Here is a 24059-nt window from a genome sequence, read left to right as displayed (position 1 = left end):
CAACTACACTGGCTGAAAGAAAATTTCCACACATCTATCTTACAGCCATCCTTCCTCAATTGAAATTACTCCCATTATGCATGTTGTCTGAGCAAGATTAAGGATGTCATAACATTTAGTTTATTCAGTCCATTCAAAGCCTTAAATATATCAATCAGATCTTGCTGGTGCCTTGTTTTCAGGGCTGCTTTCCTTGGCAAGATTGCCTTTTTGCCCCCCCCCCCCAACTAATTTTATTACCTCTATCTGCAACTTCAAGCAGATCCACATGCTTCCTAAAATATGACTTCCAGACCTATGTGCAGTACTCAAGTGGAATAATTATCCCCTTATCTCTGATGGAAGAATTCCTGTATATCATTGCCAAAATCCATGAGCTATCCTAGCAACTAATCTGTGTTATTCAGCAAATTTCGTGTCTGGCTGGTAGATCTTTTTCTTTCTATATTGCTTAGGTGAAGTATATAAGGGAATATAAATTTTAATTGAGAAGGGCAGCATCGGATGTGCAAAAATTTGCTTTCAGCCAGAGTGATTGTTTTAGCAAACTTAATCTGGTGTTGTGGAAGTGATTAGTTTGAATAAATTTAAGGATGGATTAGACAAATTAGATGGAATGGGCAGATGATATGATAGTTATTTATTTTTTGGCTGATAAAAGTTTTTCTTTACCTCCTTGCATTATTTGCTACTATTAATACTCAGAATAAATATCAAAAACAAGGTGACCATGATGATAAAATTACGTACAGGTTGAGTATCCCTTATCCGAAATGCTTGGGACCAGAAGTATTCCGGATTTTGGAATATTTGCATATACAGGCAGTTTTCGCTTTAAGAGTTCCTGGGTTTAAGAGTTTAGTGTCAACAAAATGGAAAATATGAACATTAATTGCAAAAAATGCACATTAAACATTCATAAATACCACGTTTCAAACCACGCTCGTCGCTATATGATAGTGTACCCCGCTTTACGATATTAATCCATTCCAGAGACACCATCGTATTGTGAAAATATCGTAATGTGAACCCAATAACATATTGTTTTTTGATAATTTGTTCCACGACCTCCAAAGTTGAAATTTTCACTATATAACTCTGAAAGGTTGTTTTTATAGTGTAAATTGTATTAGTTACCAATTCAAATCATTAAAATGCACTACACTTCCATAAATGTGTACCATTATAAGAACCAATTTTGAATGCCTTTGTTTTTCAAATTTCTGGGAGTCACTACCATAAAACAATAAAAACAATTTGCACTTTCCAGTTTATTGGGCTTTTCTGTTACTGCAAGCAATTATAAATGGGTAGTAAACTCCAGGTTACTGCATTTACGAAAATACCGATATGTAGCTGGAATTGTGTGGTTTTTTTCGTCATTATGGTGAAATGTGTTTCCCCTTTACTGAAATCTTTGATTATATAAAAAACAAATTTTCAGAATCTTCTCTTCATTCCTTTTTTTTAAAGCTTTGTAAACATGTTACTCCATGCAAATCATGTTAGTTGCAATTTGTGCATTCCATTAAAAAAAAGCTTATGCATACTATTGAAATTTATAAAGAAAAGAGAAGATTATCTTGGAAACAAACGCCTCTTGAAGAATTTCTGAAGAAGACCTTGTGCAACAACCGAGTGCTGAGCCAGTAATGAGTGAACAAAGAGTGAATTTAGTCTGATGATGATGAAGATAAACATTCTTTAACATGTGTAAGCCATAAATAATTTCTTTATTTTGCTCGATTTTTATAGGCTGTTTTCATTTCTTTGGATAAATCAATCATTGTTTAAGCAAACTAATTAGCTAACTAATTTCATATGGGAAATAAAATATGACATACCATTAATACAGTACTGTACAGTGAAAAAATGTGTTCAGGGTAACTAAGCAGCACAGTAGCATCACCAGAATACTTGTACATCAGCTGTCAAAACAATGGCAGGCTTTCAGTCTCCACTTATGATGCTGTTTTGATTTAAAGTTTACTGTACACTTATTTTATTTTTTTAGGTGAGAAGAAACATCAAAAGCAGTTGAGGGACCAGGAAGTGGGTCCTCTAGGGATGAGGAGGCATTCTGCTGGATGCCTTTTTTAAATATTTCCTCTAGAGTCATCTGCCTCATTAACAACAGTTTTTGTCTTAGAAGTCTCTCTTTGATTTTATACACTGACATGATTTCTTGTTCTGTTATGAATGCATGCTGCTCTAGTTCTTCAATAAGCCCATCACACATTACCATGTCATCTGTAGGCACTTTTTCTGCAGTGTTAACATCATCTTCATTGTCGCTATTATTAGGATCACCTTGATTCATAACCATTTTGGCTATTTCATCATCAGTCAGTGAATGAACAACTGGAGCCTCATTATCGATGTTAAAAACTTGGTCGATATTCACTTCTTCCAGCTTACTGACGGACTCTGAAGGTATATTTTTTTGCATATGTAAGGCAGTCAGACATTTTTTTCCCCTCACTTGACACACGGAATCCTTCAAAGTTCACCACCTTGTTCATCGTCATCACTGAACATAGTCGCAGGCCAGAGGTTGTGCCAGGCATGCACAACTATGTCTTTAGTCACTGTGTTCCAAGCATTGGCAGCCACATAGACGGCATCCTTCATGCTGAGCTCCTCTGTTCACTGCTATTAGCATGCTGTTCAAGAAAGTGTTTTTATATTTACTCTTCATTGATCTTAGGATATTCTGGTCACATGGCTGAATTAATGAAGTCACATTTGGGGGAAAGTACATGGCATAAACATTATTTTTGATGAGAATTTCAGCTGGAGGATGAGCAGAACAGTTGTCAAGGAATAACAAAATCTTGCAGTTGTCATCCAGTCCAGCTTCCCTGCAGTGAGCATGAGCCACTGGTACAAAATGTTTGTGAAACCAATCAGAAAAGATGTCCCTGGTGATCCATGCCTTTTTGTTAGCATAATAATGGACTAATAAGAAATTCATTCCTTTAAAACAGTGAGGATGCAAGCTTTTGCCTATCACAGCAAGTTTATACTTGTGCGTGCCTGCTGCATTAGCACATCCCAGCACAGTTATTCTGTCCTTGGCATCCTTAATTCCTGTAGGGGCTGTCTCATCAGCTGTAGTCACTGTCTTTCTTGGCCAAAACAGCGATGTTTCGTCAGCATTATAGACTTGTTCTGGTGTCAGATTTTCATCAGACATGACCCCGGAAAACTTCTCAATGAATTTCTCCACTGCTTCATGATCAGCAAATGTTTTATCACCACAAACCTTTAAAAATTTAATGCTGTGTCTTTTCTTAAATTTTTGCAACCAGCCTGTTGAATATTCACAGTTCCCTTCAATTTTCAGTTCATCGTGATAAATCTTTCCTTGTTTCATGATCAGCATACCATTAAGTGGCATGTGTTCACTGTGACGCTGGTGGATCCACTCTTTCAATACACGATCGAGACCTTCATTTTTAGCTTCATGCAGTGTTTTTCTATTTTTCATTAACTTCTGTTCATCATTTTCAGCATAGAACTTCAACAGTTTATCCTTCTGTTTCTTCAGGTTACATATGGCAGTCATTCCAACACCATACTCTTCTGTAAGACATTTCACACTTAACTGCTGTCCAGTTTCTCTAATAGCTTGACTTTCTGTGCTGTAGATAAACATAAATGCTTTTTCTTATCACTGTTACCCATAAGAGTATCTGCAGGCCTATTTTGACATTTTCAATATTATGTATCTTTACACCACAGAGCAGAGAATTAGCAAAAAACAGTCCTGGCGTGTCTGGAATGCACGTGCAATTTTATTACCCTTCATGGGGGGGATCTGGGCATGGAAAAGATATATCGCAGCTGAAGGGGGCTAGGAGGGTCTTTTCCTTTGGTGATGCTGAATAAACTGTCTGTTGTGACCTTGCGTTTTGACTGCGACCCGTCACACGAGGTCAGGCGTGGAATTTTCTACTTGTGGTATCATGTCAAAAAGTTCCGGATTTTGGAACATTTTGGATTTTCGGATTAGGGATGCTCAACTTGTAATAATGATATAGGTACTAATGATGTGAAGAATTTCACGTTGAGATTTATAGTATTGACGCTGTTTTTCAAATTTGTTTGCATTTCTTGTGAATTTACTGTGTATTAAAATGATTCCTTTGCACTGCCTGCCCAATACATTGTTAATAAATTCTTGCAGTATGTGGACTTAAAGGCTATAAATTGCTTTAGTTAATTTTCTGCACCTTTTGACATCTCTTTTGTGAAAATATTTTCACTTGTAAGTTGTAGACATAGTCTAAAACTTCTAATATGTTTGCCTACACATGCATTCTGGGTAACTGCCTGTTCACTGGTGACAGAGTTATCCACTGGAGAAGTCTTATTTATTTGAAAGTGACTAGGCAACTTCTGAAGGATTTCACTATATGAGTTGTTATAATAAGTGGCATTTTTTGTAAACTTTGTTTGCATTCTTTGTTGAATATACTGCATACACTATGCATGCCTACCTGCCTATCCACCCATCCACCAGTGAGAGAACAATAATGCTGGGAACAGTACTGTCTGGATGGTGGCACTCGGAATAACAGTAGCTTTTCTATTGGTTATTTCCCCAGTAGAGAAGACTATACAATATTGATTTCTATCCCTGATGGAAATCAACACTGTACTTTACTTATTTTCTGTGTACAAATAAAGCATTGCTTTATAATTTTTGTAGTGTAGAAATGTTATTTCTTAGATTTGTTTTTTTTATTCTAATAGTAAAGTTTTTTGTTTTTTTTTTGTGCAGTGAAGGCTTTTAAGTTCTCTACTGAGAATATAAAGTTTATTTTTTTAATGCTGCTTTCAGCCAATTATTTGGAGAAGGAGATCCAGATGAAGATGTCTCTCCTGATATGGCTGATCCTGAACTTGGCTGTATGTTTTTATTTATAATAATTTTAATTAATATTTATAATTTTATTTTAATTTAATTTTGCTTTTCTAGTAATTCTGAACATTACTGCTATCATATTGAAGATATTCTTTATTGACTAGAGAGTAGGGAGCAAATCAGAATGTCTTAATTTGTATAAACACTCATGAGATCTAATTTGGATTGTGGAGCCTAGGTTTATATTTTTGTATGTAAGAGTGTCTTGCAGTGATTAGATCCAATCTGCCACAGTGCTCTGCATGTAGCAACCATGGCTTTTCAGACATTCCCGCAAGGAGCCTCTGCACAGAGATAAATGAATAATCCTTGTCTTTTGAAGACAACTTGCACTAAATTATTCTTGTAAAATAAAATGTATAACAGAGCACCCTACTTGGAGAGCACTGTTCTTCTAGAGCAGTGGTTTTCAACTGGGGTGCCACGGCACACTAACGTGCCACAACAACATTTTTGGGGTACCGTATAATTTGGGTTTAAGTTACTTAAAGTCGTTATTATTATTTTTTTGAAATTTATATGTTTATTTCATTATAAAAAAGGGTACAATATAAAGGGTACGGTACGATATCCATTGTACCATATCTTTTTAATTTTGTGGTGATCTATAATTGATATTTATTTAGTACCTCTTAGATAGTATGAATCAGAGCTGTAATACTCAATATGTTCTACGTTGATAATAATATTAGTAAATTAATAAGAGGAGTTTACCTCAATATAGTACGTGGAACACTTCCGTATGATACCCTCCAGAAATTAGAACGGAAAAAACGAAAAAATCGACAACTTACCGGTACATTAAAGTAAAATATAAATAATTAAATAATCAATTTAACACAATTCAAAATCAATTCAAAACAATTAAAATTCAAATTAACGCAATTAAAAGAATCTAACGAAAATATTCAAAACGATTTTCCTTCCTGAAGCTGACAATGCTTTTCGACCGACTGTCGTGATCACAGGAATGAAAATTACCGAATCAGGATAAACCTGCAACTTAAATAGTGATTATATGTCTTCGCGCATGCGCGTAAAGGTCCACGCATCGGAGATCAAATATGGCCGCCGAACATTAACAGAATTCTCGTGTAATTTAATTTCAACGGTTTCTGCAATTAATAGTCGCGTATAATTACGTTGAACGTTAAGTATTTTGGCCTCGTTAAATAAAAAAGTATGTTTTTCGCTAATGGCATGAAAGGCTAATTCTGACGCTGCTGACCGAGAAGCACGAACTGAGGCTTCGTGTTGATTTACACAAATATTAAGAGAAAACCGCGTCGAACCCTGGTAAGACGAGTCGCAATCACCGCAAGAAATGTTGTATACTAGATCATTAATTTGTGTTGCGAACGCGGAAAGAACCGAGCGATTGTTCAGTATAGTGTGTAACTTCCGTATAGGCCTAGCTATAATTTTAAATTCGGTATCTTTAAAGAATCTGTTAAGCTGTTTGTGCCACTGTTCAACATATGGGACAGAAATAAAGTATTTTTTGATATTACTATTGCTGATTGGTGTAGTATTTTTTATCCTATCCTTAGCTTGTACCCTAATTCGATTTATTGTGTTAATGGGATAACCCCTGTTCAAGAATCTGCTAGTTAATATTTGTATTTCTGAGTCCAAAGCAGAATCCGTCGTTGAATATTTATAGGCATTTAGAAATTGATTAAAGATAATCGATCTTTTGTAGGTGAACGGGTGGTAGCTATTATAATGAAGAAGCATACCGGTGTTTGTGGGTTTTCGATAGATGCTAAATTGTATTTTGTTCGAGTCACGGGTAAGCGTGAAATTTAGAAAGTTTAATGACTTAGTATCCGTATCTTCCCTTTCCAATGTAAATTTGAGTCTAGAATGAATATTATTAAACGAATGTAAAATGTCTTGGATAGTACTACTATCAGTAATAACTAGAACATCGTCTAAATACCTCCCATAGTATGTGATATGGGGACGAAAAGGTGTCAAATGTATCTGCTCAATCGTTGAGAGATAGATCTCTGACATTAAGCCACTCAGGCTCAAACCCATTGGTAATCCAAAAATTTGTTTGTACACCTTGTCTCGAAAGGTGATGTAGTTAGCCTCACCTTACAGCTCTGATTCATACTATCTAATTAATTTTCAAACTCTTATTGACTATTTCATTCACTTCCTGTCTCTCCAGTAGTATACAATCGATACACACAATTATGGGAGATTTTTTGAATGGCTTGGTACAAAATTACATTAAATCTACACTAAGGTACTCGGCCCAAAGTTACCATATTTCTTTCCTAAAATATTGCCTTCAAAACAACATCGTTCCGAAGTTTGCCAGGGTGAATTTAAATCAAAAAATTTCAGGCATAAAACAACTATCACTGGCGACATCACGTAATATTGTTAAGCTTGCCTTAAAATCTCGATATTCGGATAAACAAAAATACCTTTCCCAGGTTAGGAAGCTTCGTGATAAATTAAAAAATTATCTACATCCGAACGATTGGTCTGTATTGAAGACCTCCATAGATTTGCGACGGGAAGCACAAGCCTCAGAAATAAAAAACAGACACGTTAATAAGTTGCAAACATTATCGAATAGTTCAAGACACGTTCATGCGAATTCTAACACATTGTCGCGAGCTTGCGACCAAGTTCACACGAGTTGGGTGACATCCCCCCACAGACACATAACGCACTACCACAGAATATGTCGGCTAGTTCACGAACACCCCCTCACCCAGTATCCAACGAACCAACATATCAACAGGTTACAAATCTTTCCTCGTGTACACTATCGCAGGACCAGATTTCACTTTTATCCAAAGGATTAAATTATAATTTACCACCTCGAAAGCTGCCAAAAAAACAATGCGTAATTGATATTGAATTTGGACTTCATAGTGTTCCACAAAAAGATGTATTTATTCAACAAGTTAACCAAGTAGTAAATAACATAAAAGAAACGCGACTTCCTAAATTGAATACACATGACAGTTCAGCTTTACGAGAACTTCGAGAAAATAAGGACATTATTATACAGATGGCAGATAAAGGAGATACAGTGGTAATACTAGATAAACATGATTATATTAATAAGTTAGATTCAGTTGTGTCTGATACCTCCACTTATCGTGAAGTGGAACCGGCACTGTTTACCAATTTGGTAAATCAATACAATAAAACGTTAACCACATATCGTAAAAACGACTACATTACTATGGTTCAGTTGAAGGAATTGAAGTCCAGAACATACAATATTCCTGCACTTTTTGGTCAGGTAAAATTACACAAGCCTGGATTTCCGATTCGACCTATTGTTTCCTACAGGAACTCGGCATTTTCAGCCTTAGCCACACATGTATATAATATTATAAAACCTGTTAGACAGGTTATACAATTTGGGATTAAGAATTACGATACATTATATAATAATCTTAAAGACTGTAGACTCGGCGACAATGACAATTTATTCTCATTAGATGTTACCTCATTATATACGAATGTAAACGTTGAATACACATTAGATATTATTTGGGATATGTTAAATAAAAACTCGACACCGATTAATTATACGAAGCTGCCCATTAAGGAAATTTTTCACTTAATTAAACTATTAGCTGAGGCTAACTACATCACCTTTCGAGACAAGGTGTACAAACAAATTTTTGGATTACCAATGGGTTTGAGCCTGAGTGGCTTAATGTCAGAGATCTATCTCTCAACGATTGAGCAGATACATTTGACACCTTTTCGTCCCCATATCACATACTATGGGAGGTATTTAGACGATGTTCTAGTTATTACTGATAGTAGTACTATCCAAGACATTTTACATTCGTTTAATAATATTCATTCTAGACTCAAATTTACATTGGAAAGGGAAGATACGGATACTAAGTCATTAAACTTTCTAAATTTCACGCTTACCCGTGACTCGAACAAAATACAATTTAGCATCTATCGAAAACCCACAAACACCGGTATGCTTCTTCATTATAATAGCTACCACCCGTTCACCTACAAAAGATCGATTATCTTTAATCAATTTCTAAATGCCTATAAATATTCAACGACGGATTCTGCTTTGGACTCAGAAATACAAATATTAACTAGCAGATTCTTGAACAGGGGTTATCCCATTAACACAATAAATCGAATTAGGGTACAAGCTAAGGATAGGATAAAAAATACTACACCAATCAGCAATAGTAATATCAAAAAATACTTTATTTCTGTCCCATATGTTGAACAGTGGCACAAACAGCTTAACAGATTCTTTAAAGATACCGAATTTAAAATTATAGCTAGGCCTATACGGAAGTTACACACTATACTGAACAATCGCTCGGTTCTTTCCGCGTTCGCAACACAAATTAATGATCTAGTATACAACATTTCTTGCGGTGATTGCGACTCGTCTTACCAGGGTTCGACGCTGTTTTCTCTTAATATTTGTGTAAATCAACACGAAGCCTCAGTTTGTGCTTCTCGGTCAGCAGCGTCAGAAATTAGCCTTTCATGCCATTAACGAAAAACATACTTTTTTATTTAACGAGGCCAAAATACTTAACGTTCAACGTAATTATACGCGACTATTAATTGCAGAAACCGTTGAAATTAAATTACACGAGAATTCTGTTAATGTTCGGCGGCCATATTTGATCTCCGATGCGTGGACCTTTACGCGCATGCGCGAAGACATATAATCACTATTTAAGTTGCAGGTTTATCCTGATTCGGTAATTTTCATTCCTGTGATCACGACAGTCGGTCGAAAAGCATTGTCAGCTTCAGGAAGGAAAATCGTTTTGAATATTTTCGTTAGATTCTTTTAATTGCGTTAATTTGAATTTTAATTGTTTTGAATTGATTTTGAATTGTGTTAAATTGATTATTTAATTATTTATATTTTACTTTAATTATTTAATTATTTATATTTTACTTTAATGTACCGGTAAGTTGTCGATTTTTTTCGTTTTTTCCGTTCTAATTTCTGGAGGGTATCATACGGAAGTGTTCCACGTACTATATTGAGGTAAACTCCTCTTATTAATTTACTAAATTTAGTACCTCTATATAAAGAATAAAATTATTACATAGGTATATATTAAAAGGTCGAAAACCACTGTGTTAGGTATTTCTTTTGGACTAGGGATGCTGTGAAAAAATTACTGGGACAGTAAGGGCGCCATGAACTGAGAAAGGTTGGGAACCTCTGTTCTAGAGATTGGAAAACATTTATTGCAGCTGGTGTCATTCTACAGACCTCTTGTCAGTCTTGATGTATTAGCCGATTTGCCATTACATTATTTTCCCCCTTGGATACTTTCAATCCATTTTGTGCTTTCTTTTGAAATCTGGAGTAAAAAAAACTTCTTTCCAAGGTCAGTATAAATCGCTACACTCTGCCTACTGTAGTCAATTCTCATGTGTACAGCTATGTACAGATGGTGATTTAAAATTGATAACTGCAGTTACCAGTTTTAATTTCTGCAGTCTTACCAAGGAAACACTGTCATGCTTCCTACCACAAGAAGCCGGTTTATATATATGGCAGAATTATTTGCAACATTGACACTCAACTACCTCTAAATTATGTCAGAATAAAGAAATAATGTACACAGTCTGTCTGAGTGTAGTAAGTTTTGAATAATATGAATATATTAGACAACTATATTATATATATTTAACCCAGGGGCTCATATGGAAGGAAGTTTCTGAATGGGCTTTGCTATTACTCTAAAATCAGTGTCCCTGAAAAGAATATTGAGCTGTTTGTACCATTGATAGACATATGGAATCGTAATAAAATGATTTTCCCCCAAGCCTATTGTTATTTCCTGTAACCTAATTTTGTTTATGGTACCTAGTGAATACACCCCTTCCCTGTTGAAAAACCTGTATGTAAATGCAATCTGAGTTGTCGTATATTTATATGCATTTGAGAATTGATTTAAAATAATGGAATGTTTATAAATAGTAGTAGTAGTAGAGGAGGTACCCATAGACTGGAGATGTGCAAATGTGACCCCAATTCACAAAGGTGGATCAGAGGCTGACACAAGTAATTATAGACCTGTGAGTTTAACTTCTGTTCCAGGAAAATTAATGGAGGCATTGGTTAAAGAAGCATTGCAGGATCATTTAGACAAGACTTCAGGGCTCCTCCGTAGCCAGGTGGGCAGGAGCAGCAGTGCGTAGTACACGCTTCTTGATTACACCGGGGTTCGAGCCCGTGACCACCATATATGGAGGATACGAAAAGGTCAGGAAATGACCACCGCATACCTCCGGAGCAATATGGCCTTAGTTGCTAATGCTCCTAAAAACCAAATAACAAGACTTCAGTTATAGCTCGGACACAGCATGGTTTTGTTAAGGGAAAGTCTTGCCTGACCAATTTGATTGGATACTATGATGCAGTCACAAAAGAACTGGATGCAGGGAATAACTTTGATATTATATATTTGGATCTTAGAAATTTGATCTTTGGATCTTAGGCTTTTTGATACTGTTGCACATGGAAGACTGCTGCACAAATTGGAGCAGTGTGGCATTGAAGGCAAATTGCCGCTTTGGATAAAGGGATGGTTGAGGGGAGAAGACAGAGAGGTGGTAATCAATGGACACTGCTGATCATGGACTAATGTTATTAGTGGAGTCCCTCAGGGTTCAGTGTTGGGTCCATTGTTGTTTTCTGTATTTATAAATGATATTGATGATGGTATATCAAGCTTAATGTTCAAGTTTGCAGACGGTACAACGGTTGGCAGGGTTGTTAAGGACACTACTGACAGTATGCTACTGCAGCAGGATCTGGAAAGGTTGAGCAGATGGGCTGAGAGGTGGCAAATGAAGTTTAACATTGACAAATGTAAAGTACTACATATGGGACACTAACCCCAGAGTAAAGTATCAACTCAGTGGTACTACACACTGACAGTGGTAGAGAATGAAAAGGATCTGGGGGTAATTGTGCAGGCAGATATGAAGTTTTCTGAGCAGTGCAGACAGGCTGCAAGAGTAACTCAATGGTGTCTTGTCAATGATATACAGGAATTTTTCTAGCAGGGATAAGAAGGTGATTATTCCCTTGTATAAGGCAATGTTAGGCTACACCTTGAGTACTGTATACAGGTCTGGAGGCCTCATTTCAAGAAGGATGTAGAGCTTCTGGAACAAGTACAGAGAAGAGCAACAAGATAAGTGAATGGAACAAAGGGTTGCTCTTACAAAGAAAGGCTTAAGTTTTGCAAATTACAGTGTCTGGAGACTAGGCACTGGCACGGTGGTCTGATAGAGGTATATAAAACGTCGAATGGTTTGAACATGCTCAATGCTAATGGGATTTTTCCTCTTGCTCAGAATAATCACCTGAGAGGGCATAAATTCAAATTGAGGAAAGACAGATGTAGGATAGATGTGTGGAAATTTGCCTTCAACCAGCAGGTAATTGGTTGGCGGAACAGACTTCCATCCCTTGTTGCAGAAGTTGATAGCCTAAATAAATTTAAGGCTGAGCTGGACAGGTATTTGGAATGAACAGAAGGGTGAAATGGGAGGGTTTTTTTTTTTTTTTTTTTTGGCTGATGCTGCATAAGCTTGCTTTCTTGCATCATATGCCTCTGCTAATGCTAGTAGTGGCATGTGATGCAAGAATGCAAGTGTATGAGCTTATGCAGCATCAGCCAAAAAAAAAAAAAAAAAATTACAAAACAATTCTCTAAATGTTTGTCCAGTTCCTCCTTAAATTTATTTAACCTATCAACTTCCACAACGACAGATTGAAGTTTGTTCCCGCAATTAACCACCCGCTAGCTAAAGGCAAATTTCCGCACGTCTATTCTATATCTGTCTTTCCTCAATTTGAATTTATGCCCCCTTATGATCGTAATCTGAACAAGTGGAAGAATCCCATCAGAATTCGGCGTGCTCAACCCATTCAAGGCCTTATACACCCCAACCAGACCACCTCTTAGGGTAAGAGGATCCCTTCATTCCCCTCACCAATCTTGTTGCCCTTCTCTGTACACGGTCAAGCAAATCCGCATCCTTTCTAAAATGAGGCCTCTAGACCTGTACGCAGTACTCCAGGCGTGGCCGGACCATCGCCTTATACAGAGGGACAATCATCTCCTTTTCCCTGCTAGCAAAATTCCTGTATATCATTGACAAAACCCCATGACCTGCCCTGGCAGCCTGTCTGCATTGCTCAGAAAACTTCATATCTGACTGCACAACTACTCCCAGATCTTTAATTTTCTACCATCTTAAGTGTAGTACCACACAGTTTGTGCATTTCTCTGGGATTACTTCTACCCATATGCAGTATCAATAGAAATTTAACATTGTCAATGTTAACTTTCTATTGCCACTAGTTGGAACAGCCCTGTGTTTGTCGGCTTTTGATATATTTTAAACTGTAATTTATCACTCTCTCTTGTTAATGTAAAGTTTAAAAAATTTATTGTCCTTGCTTGTATATCCTCCTTCTCCAATGTGACTCATACTTAGCCTTATGAATGTTGTCAGACATTCCTAAAATGTTCTCCGTCGTTTGCTTCATTGGCATCACACTTTTATTATATAATAAAGCTGATGAGATAAATATTAAATTTTAACATAAAAAATTACAACATATTGTTTACAAACTTATAAGATAGAAGGATAGGGGAGGAGACAAATTATTCTCTTTGGATGTAGTGTCACTATACACTACTGTCAATATTGTCTGTGCATTAGTGCATAGGATATGGAAAGTATTTAACAATGATTCAGTTAATATTAGACTAAATTTCCAAAAACAGAGATTTCTAATTTTGTAAAATTTTTAGTTCAAGCAAATTATATTGCCTTCCAGGATAAAACTTACAGACAAATATTCGGGTTAGCCGTGGGGCTTAGTTTGGGTGGTCTTATTGCCAAAATATATTTAAATAGAATAGAACAAATATCTAACACCGTTTTTACCAACATTACTTTTTACGAGAGATATTTAGATGATATTCTTATTGTATTGGATGAGCAGAAAACAAAGAACATTTTAGGAACATTTAACAATGTGCACGTGAGGCTATGATTCACAATGGAGGAGGAGGAGGAAGGAAGGACAAAAAATTTTTTAAACTTTACATTAACAAGGGAGAGTGATAAATTACAATTTAAAATATATTGAAAGCCGACAAACACAGGGATGTTCCTACATTATTTGAGTTATCATCCGTTCACTTATAAGCCTTCCATTATTTTAAATCAGTTCTCAAACGAATATAAATATACGACAGCTCAGATTGCATTAGATTATGAAATTGAAGAGCTTACATACAGGTTTTTCAACGGGTGGGTGGGTGGGGGGGGATTCATTAGATACCATAAACAAAATTAGGTTAAAGATAGGGTAGATAATATAGGAAATAATAATAGGCTTGGGAAAAAACATTTTATTAAGATTCCATATGTCTATCAATGGTACAAACAGCTCAATATTCTTTTCAGGGACACTGCTTTTAGAGTAATAGCGAAGCCCACTCAGAAACTTCATTGAATACTGAAAAGGTGCTCCGCCCTCTCCTCTTCAGCTACGGAATTGAATGATGTAGTATATAATATTCCATGTGGTAAATGTGATTCTTTGTACCACATAGATCCCATATAAGCAACGTGCGGCATCAGTTAGGGCAAAGATGGCCACAGTGTCCATTCAATAAATGAAGGTCACATCTTATTTAATGAAGCGAAGGTTCTGAACATACAGCACAATTACACAAGACTTAATTGCAGAAACCATAGGAACGAGAATCAAAAACGATGCATTTAACATACGGAGACCTTTCCTCATCTCGGATTCATGGACTTTTGCATGGATGCATGTTAACAAGTAATCTCTCAGTAATAAATAGCGTGGGGAAAGTTCACATTAGACAGTTTGTTTCCTACCTGTGATCACGACAGTATGTCAAAGTTTTGTCCCTTAAGGAAGGAAAATAGTTTTTAGACAAATATTTACCATCGTATTTAAATGATGCTAGGAGGCATAATTTTAACGGCTTTTATTTTTAAATTTTGACACAGTCTTCAATCACTCAAGTTTATGTGGTTAATTGTATAGATCTGGAGTCGGATTGTGGCCTTCAGCTGTGATCCCAGGGGACTGATCATACATCGGCTTTGAGAATTGAATACATTTAATTGTATTTTAATGAAGAGCATATCATTTTAAACTGCATAATCAAGTTCTGAGTTGGAGAGTTACAAAGAGAAGTATTCCTATGTATAAAGATTGAGGTAACTCTTATGAAATTTTTTAAAATTGTGCATTTGCTTGTATGTCATAATCCCACTGTATGAGGCACTTGTAAGACCACTTTTAGAATACTGTTCAAGTATGGCGACCACACCTAAAAGGAAAACATTGAGCTTATTGAAATAGTCCCAAGACAAGCAATGTGCCTAGTTGGCAAAAAGGACATCCATATGAGAATAGATTGAATATGTAGGCTGCAGAGTTTGCTAACTAGGCACCTTACAGGAGACCCGATTGAGATGTAAAAGTCTCTCAGGGGAAGTAAATGAGGACGAAATTTTCACTGTTATTTATAAATAATTCTAGAATTAGGGGGCATAAATTCAGATTACAGGGGAAGAGGTGTAGACTGGATTGCAGGATGTTTTAATTTATCCCATAAGTTGTTGAAACTATAAGTTGTTTTCCTGTGGTTGAGGCTAACAGCTTGGGGAGATTCAAAGGTCAGTTTGGTAGGGGAGGAGGGAGCCAAATAAGTGGTTTTTTATTTGATTATTATTATTATTATTATTATTATTTTTGGCTGATGCAACAAAAGCCTTAGAACTTCTTTGCATCATTAATGCTAATATTAATACAGGTTGTGTGAAATGGAATTTTTTTTTTTTTTTGACTGATTCTGTATAAGTAGTAGTGGCATGTGATGCAAGAAAGCAAGTGTATTGGCTTATGCAGCATCAGCCAAAAAAAAAAAAAAAAAAAAAAAAAATCACATCATTCTCTCCAAATGCTTGTCCAGTTCCTCCTTAAATTTATTTAACCTATCAACTTCCACAACGACAGATGGAATATTGTTTGACTGAATGTAGCCCTCCTGTGCAAGTCTTGTCAGCCTTCATAGGCTTCTCATTAAGAAGATGTTTCAGATTGCAGTTTTGCCCTGGCTTAATGTTATTGCAGTATGAGCATCTCAGAACTGTAACCCACAGGTTGCAGTTGTGAGATGCTCATTCCGGCACCAAGTGCCGTACTGCATTTTAAAGTTACATGAACCTTTTGTTTTGTCTGTTCTTGAACTGAATTGCATGCATATCTACATGGTACAAACTTGTGATGCTTTTACTGAAGGGATGCTCCTTTTTAAAGGGTAGCTGTATCTAAGAAAGTAGCCACTGTATTTTCTTAGTGACAGTATTTGTTGCAATGACAGGCTAAAAACAAATTATATCAGATTATTCCTGAAATCATTATAGCAGTCTAATATGCGCAGATACCATAGAGAGGAATTCTAGGCCAGCTCTTTATAGGATGCCAGTCCTAAGTCTTTTCTGCTGAGGGTTAATCCTATATTTTAATTCTCTATAACTTTTGTCTATCTGGCATATTTTTGTTGGTTGTTTTAATTTTGTCATATTCAACATTTGTTTTAATACTTTTAATCATCTTTCTGAGATACACTGGTAAATTTTACATGACAGTGATCATGCATCAGCTGTTTTTATCTTTCTACAATTTAATTTGTTCATTTCAGTTATCAGTAAAATAACTTGTCTGTTACAGTTAAGACTCTACCCATCATTCTTGATTCATCTATGGATACCTCATTCAACATGCAGCGTACATCTACTAGAATGTGGGCCTTGTCTTGTGACTACGATCCTGTCAAGTTATTTAATAAGGTGAGTGATTTCTTATGTATTATTTATTTGCTGAACTTTTTTTTTTTTTTTTTTTTACTTATTGGAAAAATTATGATTTCTAGGAATTATCTCTTGATAGTGGTATAATTTGTTTTAGTTGTTGGAATTGGGGATTTTTTCAGCTTGGGAATGTGGACATTGCTAATACAAAGTGGCTGCTCAGTGTATATTCTTTATGATAACATTTGTGGCATGTTCCATTGGTTAGCTCCATTGTTATTTCTGTCTGCAGCACTATGAAATTATATGCTAATTTATGTAAATAAGCAACTTTTGCATAATTTATTAATTTTTTAATGTTTGCTGTTATATTTAAATATTGTATTGTACTATTTTGTATTAGCAGCTAAAATCTCTGTCATATCATTTTAGAAAGATTATGGGCATGGGGGATAGAACCCTAATTTTCAGAAATAAATCATTATTTATACAGAAAATTATTTCTAGTTTTTGGATATCATGGAGTATTATCATTTAATGTTGTGTTTTAAATAATGTAGCAATCTGAAATATCTTTAAGAAGAATCGTTGCAATAAGTAAGTAATGTTGCCTAGTAGTGGCGAAATACAGATATGACACACATGATATGCAAAGGTACTTTTTTTTTTTTTAATATCAGCACCTATTGGTGATTAGTGATCCAACTAAAATTATATTGTTATAAAATTTAAAGCTCGTTTGTAGTTTAAAGTATGTTTTGTTTTGTATTTTGCATTGAAGTAATTAGAAAATGTCTTTTTTAATATATTTTCTTTTATTCTTCCTTTGTGTACCATATATTACAGAATGTCAACTTATTTTTTTGATTTGAAAATGGAAAATCAGAGATATTTGTATACAAGTTGAGAGTGTTTTTGCAGGCATCCTTCGCATCTCACATAGTATTGCAGAAAAATCTGCTTTAGAACCACTGTGTACTTTTCAGTTCATTATTTCTGCACTTTCTTTTAAAAGTTTACTGTAAGTGCAATAAAAGTGGCATTATACTATATGGTTTACTGTATGCTATACAGTAAACTGTAGTGAAGGTGGTAAATGTATAGAAGGCATTAAACCAAAACCTACAGGAATAAATGACAACACTCTTATTGATGCTTGATGTCAACTACCATACTATTATGTTCACACTGCAGTGGAAGCTCAATGTTTTGGTAATTTATTTATTTTATTTGATATTAAGGTTTACCTATGTTTGTGTTATTGGACTTTTACTATAACATAATAGGCAATAAAAGTCTGAACTGATATCGGAGCTGACAAACCAATGCACTTTGCCTAGACAAGTTAGCCAATTGTCTAGGGTCCTCATGAGAAGGCTTGTGAACTTTGAAGTGAGTGGATCAATGTACAGTACATAAAGTTCTTTTGATTAAGGAATGTATGTTTGCATTTTGTCATTAATTTGTGAGGTAAGTTTGTTGGGTCATAGTTGTTTGTTGCTATTTGTGGGTAAGACTGACCAATTAATGACAGAGAAGCTCCAACGAATATCTCAGTTCTGCAGTTATTACATGATACATTAGACCAACATAATGCATTTTGATTGTGCTTTTGTAAATAATATTGATACAGCAACCTTTATTCGTTTGTATTTGATCGAGAGAAAAATTAAAATTTATTTGAAGATTGTTCCTATATAATGTTATACCATATGCATTTTCAGGTTCTCTGGAATCACTACTTTGAAGGAAATATTTTCTTAGTTTCAGTTTTAGTGCCTATAGGAGGAAGGAGTAATTACTAATCCTCTTAATCTATTGATACAAAACTTATGGAACTTTTGTTAATATGCAGTAAGTTCATAAGGGTTTCTAAACCTTGTAGAATGATCCTGTGCGCTTTTCAATTTATTTATTATTTCTTTATTATTTACTTTTTTTTTTGTTTTGCTCTGCTTCACTCAGTATAGTTGCAATAATCAATTTATTTTTAATTACTAATATAGGGGAAAAATTAGCCATATAAAGAAACTTAAATGCTTTTTACAGAATTTAATTATTACTGTCTTTGAATCATATTATAGCTTCAGTTTATCATCACACTTTAATTCAGAGAGAAAAGTTTTCCAGTGTACCAAAGTAATGTATACAATTGCTGAAAATCATTGTTATTGTGGCTTGAGTTTAATGTTTGCTCTTCTACTGTGTATGACATTAAAAAGCAAAAATAACAATTGTAACAAATGAAAGTTGTTTCTTTATTAATGTTGTCTCTGTCATTTACAATTATATATTTTTTATAATTTTTATTAAATAAAGCAATAGTTAGATAAAATATAAAATAATATCATACACATCCAAAACCTTTTGGTTACTAAAAGGATTCATAAGTATTTTTAGATAAATGTTCAACAGTTTGGTGAAATATAGGACATGGTGGCATTGTTGCAGTCCCCAAGATGTTGAATTGGCAAACTATACTTAGGGATCAACAAAACTAAATTACCATCAATTGTTCAACAGGTGTGTTTAAGCACTGCCATGATGTACACTTAAAATCCTGAAACAAGCTCTTCATTAAATATATAAAATATAAAAGTTAATTTCAATAATCAGAGGATTTATGCATTCTCTTAGATCAATAAATTAATGAGAGTATTTATTTATCCTTTAACTAAAAAGTACATCATTGAAATGACAACATAAACATAATTGAAATGACAACATAAACATAATTGAAAGCCCATTAGCAACTTTAGTTTCATGCAAAAGAATTTCTGTTAATTTACAGCACCTTCTCTAAAAGTTGTTCAAAGTACTACCCATAACTATGATAACCAGTGGAATATAAACTAACCAGCTTAAATTTTTCAGTGTTTTCCCTATAGTGACTAATTTTATTTGCTTTCCTGATTATGAGTACAGTCTTACTCGAGCAGTTTTTTGGAAGTAACAAGTTTTTAGTTTCTCACAATTTCATATGAAAAATTTTCAATATTTTCCTTTGTGAAGAAAAATGAAGGAAAATGCAGATTGTTTGTGACGTGTGACATCCAAAGATGCAGTACATTTCGAAATTTGTCATATTCAGTAAAAAAATTTTTGCATGTTTTTACCTACTATCCAAATAAGCTTATAGTTATTTAACTAAATTTTCATTTTTCACTGTCTATTGTTAAGATTTTGATATATAAAACCTTATAACCATTTTTAGAATTTTAAATTACACAATCGGACCTCTGTTTAACGAACTCCTTTATAGCTAATTTTTCTATTTAGCGAATTTTTTTTTGAATTCCCCTCGGTAATTACATTTAAAATAGTTTCCACTGAGCGAAGAAAATTTTCATATAATGAATGGACTAGGAGAGGCTTAAGGGTATACACTGTTTGTACTTCTGGCCTTCAGGCAATTAGTGCTGCTGCTAAGCACGAATTAAGAGAGCTAAAGGGATTACCTTTCTACAGCTTAGGGGTACTCGTAAAACTTATCTGACCACTTGTCCCACATACCGAGAAATCGTGCTGGTGAACAGAGCAGATCAAGGGGTATTCCCAAATTCTCTAACATGACACTACTGTAAGTGCCGTATTAGAGAATTAGGAGAGAGAGATTTTCTTTTACACTGATAAATAATCATTTGTTGTTTTGTGGAAGTGCTCATCCACACTTTCTGTAAATTTTCTCTATCTCTGTTTACATAGTCACACAGTACCATGTAAACATGAAATGTTGGCAGGAATATTGTATTTAGCTGAGGGTAGAACCACGAGGGGGCTTTTGGGTACATTTTTGTGACTGTTGGTATGAAGCTCCTTGTAACTTGACCTTTTGGCGACATCTCCCATCTGTGCTGCCAAATCTTCAACATGTGAGCCACTATTTGTTGTTTCTCTGCTGTCTGGCTGTTGGTTGGGTCCAAGGTAAAGTCATAGATGGAGGCAGGCATATCCTTGGATAGTAAATAAGAGTCCACATCTAGTCACCTTGAGGTCCAGTGGAAGACCTCCTGCCAGGACCTGCAGAGCGTGGTTGCTCACCGTTTTGCAGGCCCGGGTTATAGTTAGAAGTATGTTTCTTTGGATAGTGTCCAGCAGTCTTCTGTTGACAGTTGTTCCAGCCTTCTTGAATCAGATTGGCGATCCATAGGTGATCGATGAGATTAATATTGTTTTGTAATACAGGGTCTTCCTGTTGAGTCCCCAGTCCCTGCGAGATACTCATGCTACCAGTGCTGCATAGTTCCTTAGTTTTTCTCTGAGGTAAGTGAGGTGTAAAAGACAGGTTTCCATCCAGGATAATACCTAGATACTTTATTTGCTTTGCTAGTTTAATGGTGGATCCCTCTATCTTTATTTGCTGTGATCGTCTGATATTTAAAGAGCCTTTTAGTAATACTGAGTTTGTCAAATCATTAAAATGAGGTCATCAGCAAAGGCCTGACTGGCCACATTTCCCAGGTCCAGAGCCAAGAAGTCACCAAGGACCACATTCCATGGTAGCGGCCCCAGGATCTGTCCTGGGGCCGCTACTGTGGAAGCCCCTGTGGACGCTTTTAACAACTCTTTGGAAGGATGACCTCAATTTTCCTATCTGACAGATATGCCTGGACACTGTTATACAAGTTTTCTGGGAGTGCTGCTTTCCAGAGCCTACCAAGGACGCTTGGCCACCAGACGGTGTCGAAGGCCCAGCAAAATCCTCTGCTATTACCAGAAAGTACTTCCCACAAGGTATTTGGGTTGCCTTGGTTATGAGGTTCTGGACTGTTTCAATTGTCAAGAAGCCCGGTTTGAATCCATATTGCCTGGGTGATTCCAGGTTGGCGGTTTTGTAATGGTTCATGATCCTTTTGTGGAGCAACCTTTCATAGAGTTTGCTCAGGGTCGAGAGTAGGGCTATGGGGCGATATGAGGCCGGTTGGTCCGGAGGTTTTGTTGGGTTTTTTAAGATAAGTTTAAGTGTGCAGACTTCCAACTTGTCGGAAATTTCTCAGTTTCTAGGCATTGATTGAGGAGATTAAGTATCAAGTTCAGTATATATTCCACGGCTTTTTTGACCATCTCTGGTTCTATGAGATCCGGGCCGGGACATTTCCTGTTGCGCATTTTGCAAGGTCACACCCTGTAATTCATTGTCTGTGAAGAGCGATTCTATTTCTTGGGTTTTATATGTTTGGTTTGCTTGGCTTGGCATATTGCCTGTTGTTGTTCATTAAGGATATCTGGTGGTTCGTGGATGATAGCACTAAGGATATTGGTGATAGATTTCTCCCATGTTTTAGTCAGGCTTCCATTGGGCATCCTCATTGCAGTGACTACTTCTCCCCTTCGGAGCTTGTTTGTGGTGATTTTATACACCATGCCCCAGGGGTTCTCATTCCCTGTCTCGGAGACCAGGTTTTCTCAAGAGGCTCACTTGTTCTTTTTAATTTTTTCTGTATAGGTGTTTTGCACCTCTTTGTATTGTTGCCGTATTACTGCTACCTCTGTTGGTATCCATGTTCTCCGTGCTCTTTGGAGTTCCTTCCGCTTTGTCTGGACCTGTTTTCTCAATGTTTATAATTCTGGAGTCCACCGGGGCATGTCCCCAACTGAGGGGGTTTTCCTCTTCATCGCTGTCTCCACTGCTCCAGTTATGATACTGGAGCATATCCGGGTTTTTCATCTCACTGTTCACTGCCTGTCTGGTCAGTTCCCCTAGCGTTTTTTGCACCTTGCTGGTCAGTTGTACTCTGAAGAGTTCCCAGTCTGTCTTTTGGATAGCGAATCTGTTTGCCAATTGTCTGTTTGTAGTTATTTTTGTCATTTATCTTCTGATTTGGTAGATTATTGTATCGTGATCCAATGTGGTCCAGGCATTTTGTGCTGTCCAATAGGCACCTTCGTAGCCAGGTGGGAAGGAGCAGCAGCAATGCTTAGCACACACTTCTTGATTAGACCGGAGTTTGAGCCCGTCACCACCAAATACGGAGGATGCGGAAAGGTCAGGGCATATCCCGGAGCAATATGGCCTTAGTTGCTAATGCTCCTAAAAACCAAATAATAACAACAACAGCACTGTCCAATCGGTCACGTGGGCTTCAATATTCCTTGTGGTCAGGGCGATATCAATCGTGGCTTCCCACAAGGTATTGCAGAATGTTGGCAGGTTAAAGGGTTGGTTTTTGACTGTGAGGATTGAATTTGTTGAGCCTTTGTCCATTTTTGGTTCTGTGGTGGTACGGTGTAGCACTGTGCCAAATGGGAGCGACAGTTTACATCTGTTCCTACAAATATTCTTTGTCCTGTTAGGGTTGTCTGGACTAACTGGAGATATGTCATAGCAAAGTCGATTTCCACACCAGGTCTGCAGTACAGTGAAATTGCGTAGAAGCTCCCAATTGAGCTGATTATATGGGCACAGGCATCCCAGGACATACAGAGCTGTGGTAATTTTTTTTGCTGCTATTTCCGGATTCTTCACTACCCCTGCTGCCCATGGAGGTATCCTCATCACTCTGGATAATTTTAGAACTCATTGGGAATCCCCTAACCTGCTTTGTGTGTGTATAGGGCTCCTGGATAAAAAGATGATGTTGGCACTTTCTTCATCAGCTTTGTGGTGCACCTGGTCAATCACTGCCCTAGCGCACTGCCCATTGATCTGGTGTATCTTTAAAACTCCATAGTTATATTTCTTATGGTGTGTCTCCATAATCAATTCATTGTTGGAATACACTGTACTTTTTTGGTATGCTGGGCAATTTGCATCCCGTGCGGACTGTGTGTGGTCCAACCTCAGAGATTTGCAAATTGATGCATATGGAATCTTTTTCCTTGTTTGGGGCAGTTTTTAAATTCATGCTCTTTCTCCGAGCAGTGGCCGCACGTAGCTTCTTTCTGGTTGCAGGTATGGGAGGTATGGTCATATTTGCAGCACCTATAGCACTTTATTACTCCCACATGCTCACTATACCTATGACTGCTCCACTTCACATAGATGGTACTTCACGTTCTTTACTCTGGTTTTGTATTTTGGGATAACCAGCACTTTCCCATCACGCTCTGGGAGTGCACATTTTAGATTCTTCCTGTAGCTCTCCTCTGTCAGAAGTTCAGAGGTCATATCCTGGTCCATGTTGAAGATAACCACCGAGGGCCGTTTTCTCTTCAGGGCCTCTGCTGTGAGGCCCAATGTAGGGATCTTGGGGTTTGTTATAATTCCTTCTGCTTCTTCCTTACTCTCTGTCTCTATTACTATCCCTGG

The 24059-nt window shown here is 36.4% G+C and overlaps 1 protein-coding gene across 1 annotated transcript in view; it reads left to right on the top strand.

Annotated features, from left to right (window-relative positions):
• The window catches only part of Uba2 (Ubiquitin-like activating enzyme 2), a 368774-nt gene that overhangs the window by 148560 nt on the left and 196155 nt on the right, over positions 1-24059 (top strand). The window contains exons 7-8 of the mRNA XM_090382009.1: positions 4847-4914; positions 16731-16849. Of these exons, the coding sequence (XP_090238135.1) occupies positions 4847-4914; positions 16731-16849 (187 nt within the window). The remainder of the gene's footprint in view (positions 1-4846; positions 4915-16730; positions 16850-24059) is intronic.

Source organism: Mastigoproctus giganteus, chromosome 9 (assembly GCF_048544385.1).
Source record: "Mastigoproctus giganteus isolate SK-2022 chromosome 9, ASM4854438v1, whole genome shotgun sequence".
NCBI classification, from domain to species: domain Eukaryota; kingdom Metazoa; phylum Arthropoda; class Arachnida; order Uropygi; family Thelyphonidae; genus Mastigoproctus; species Mastigoproctus giganteus.
Note: the sequence above shows the minus strand (reverse complement) of the source record. Positions and strands in the feature narration are given on the sequence as shown.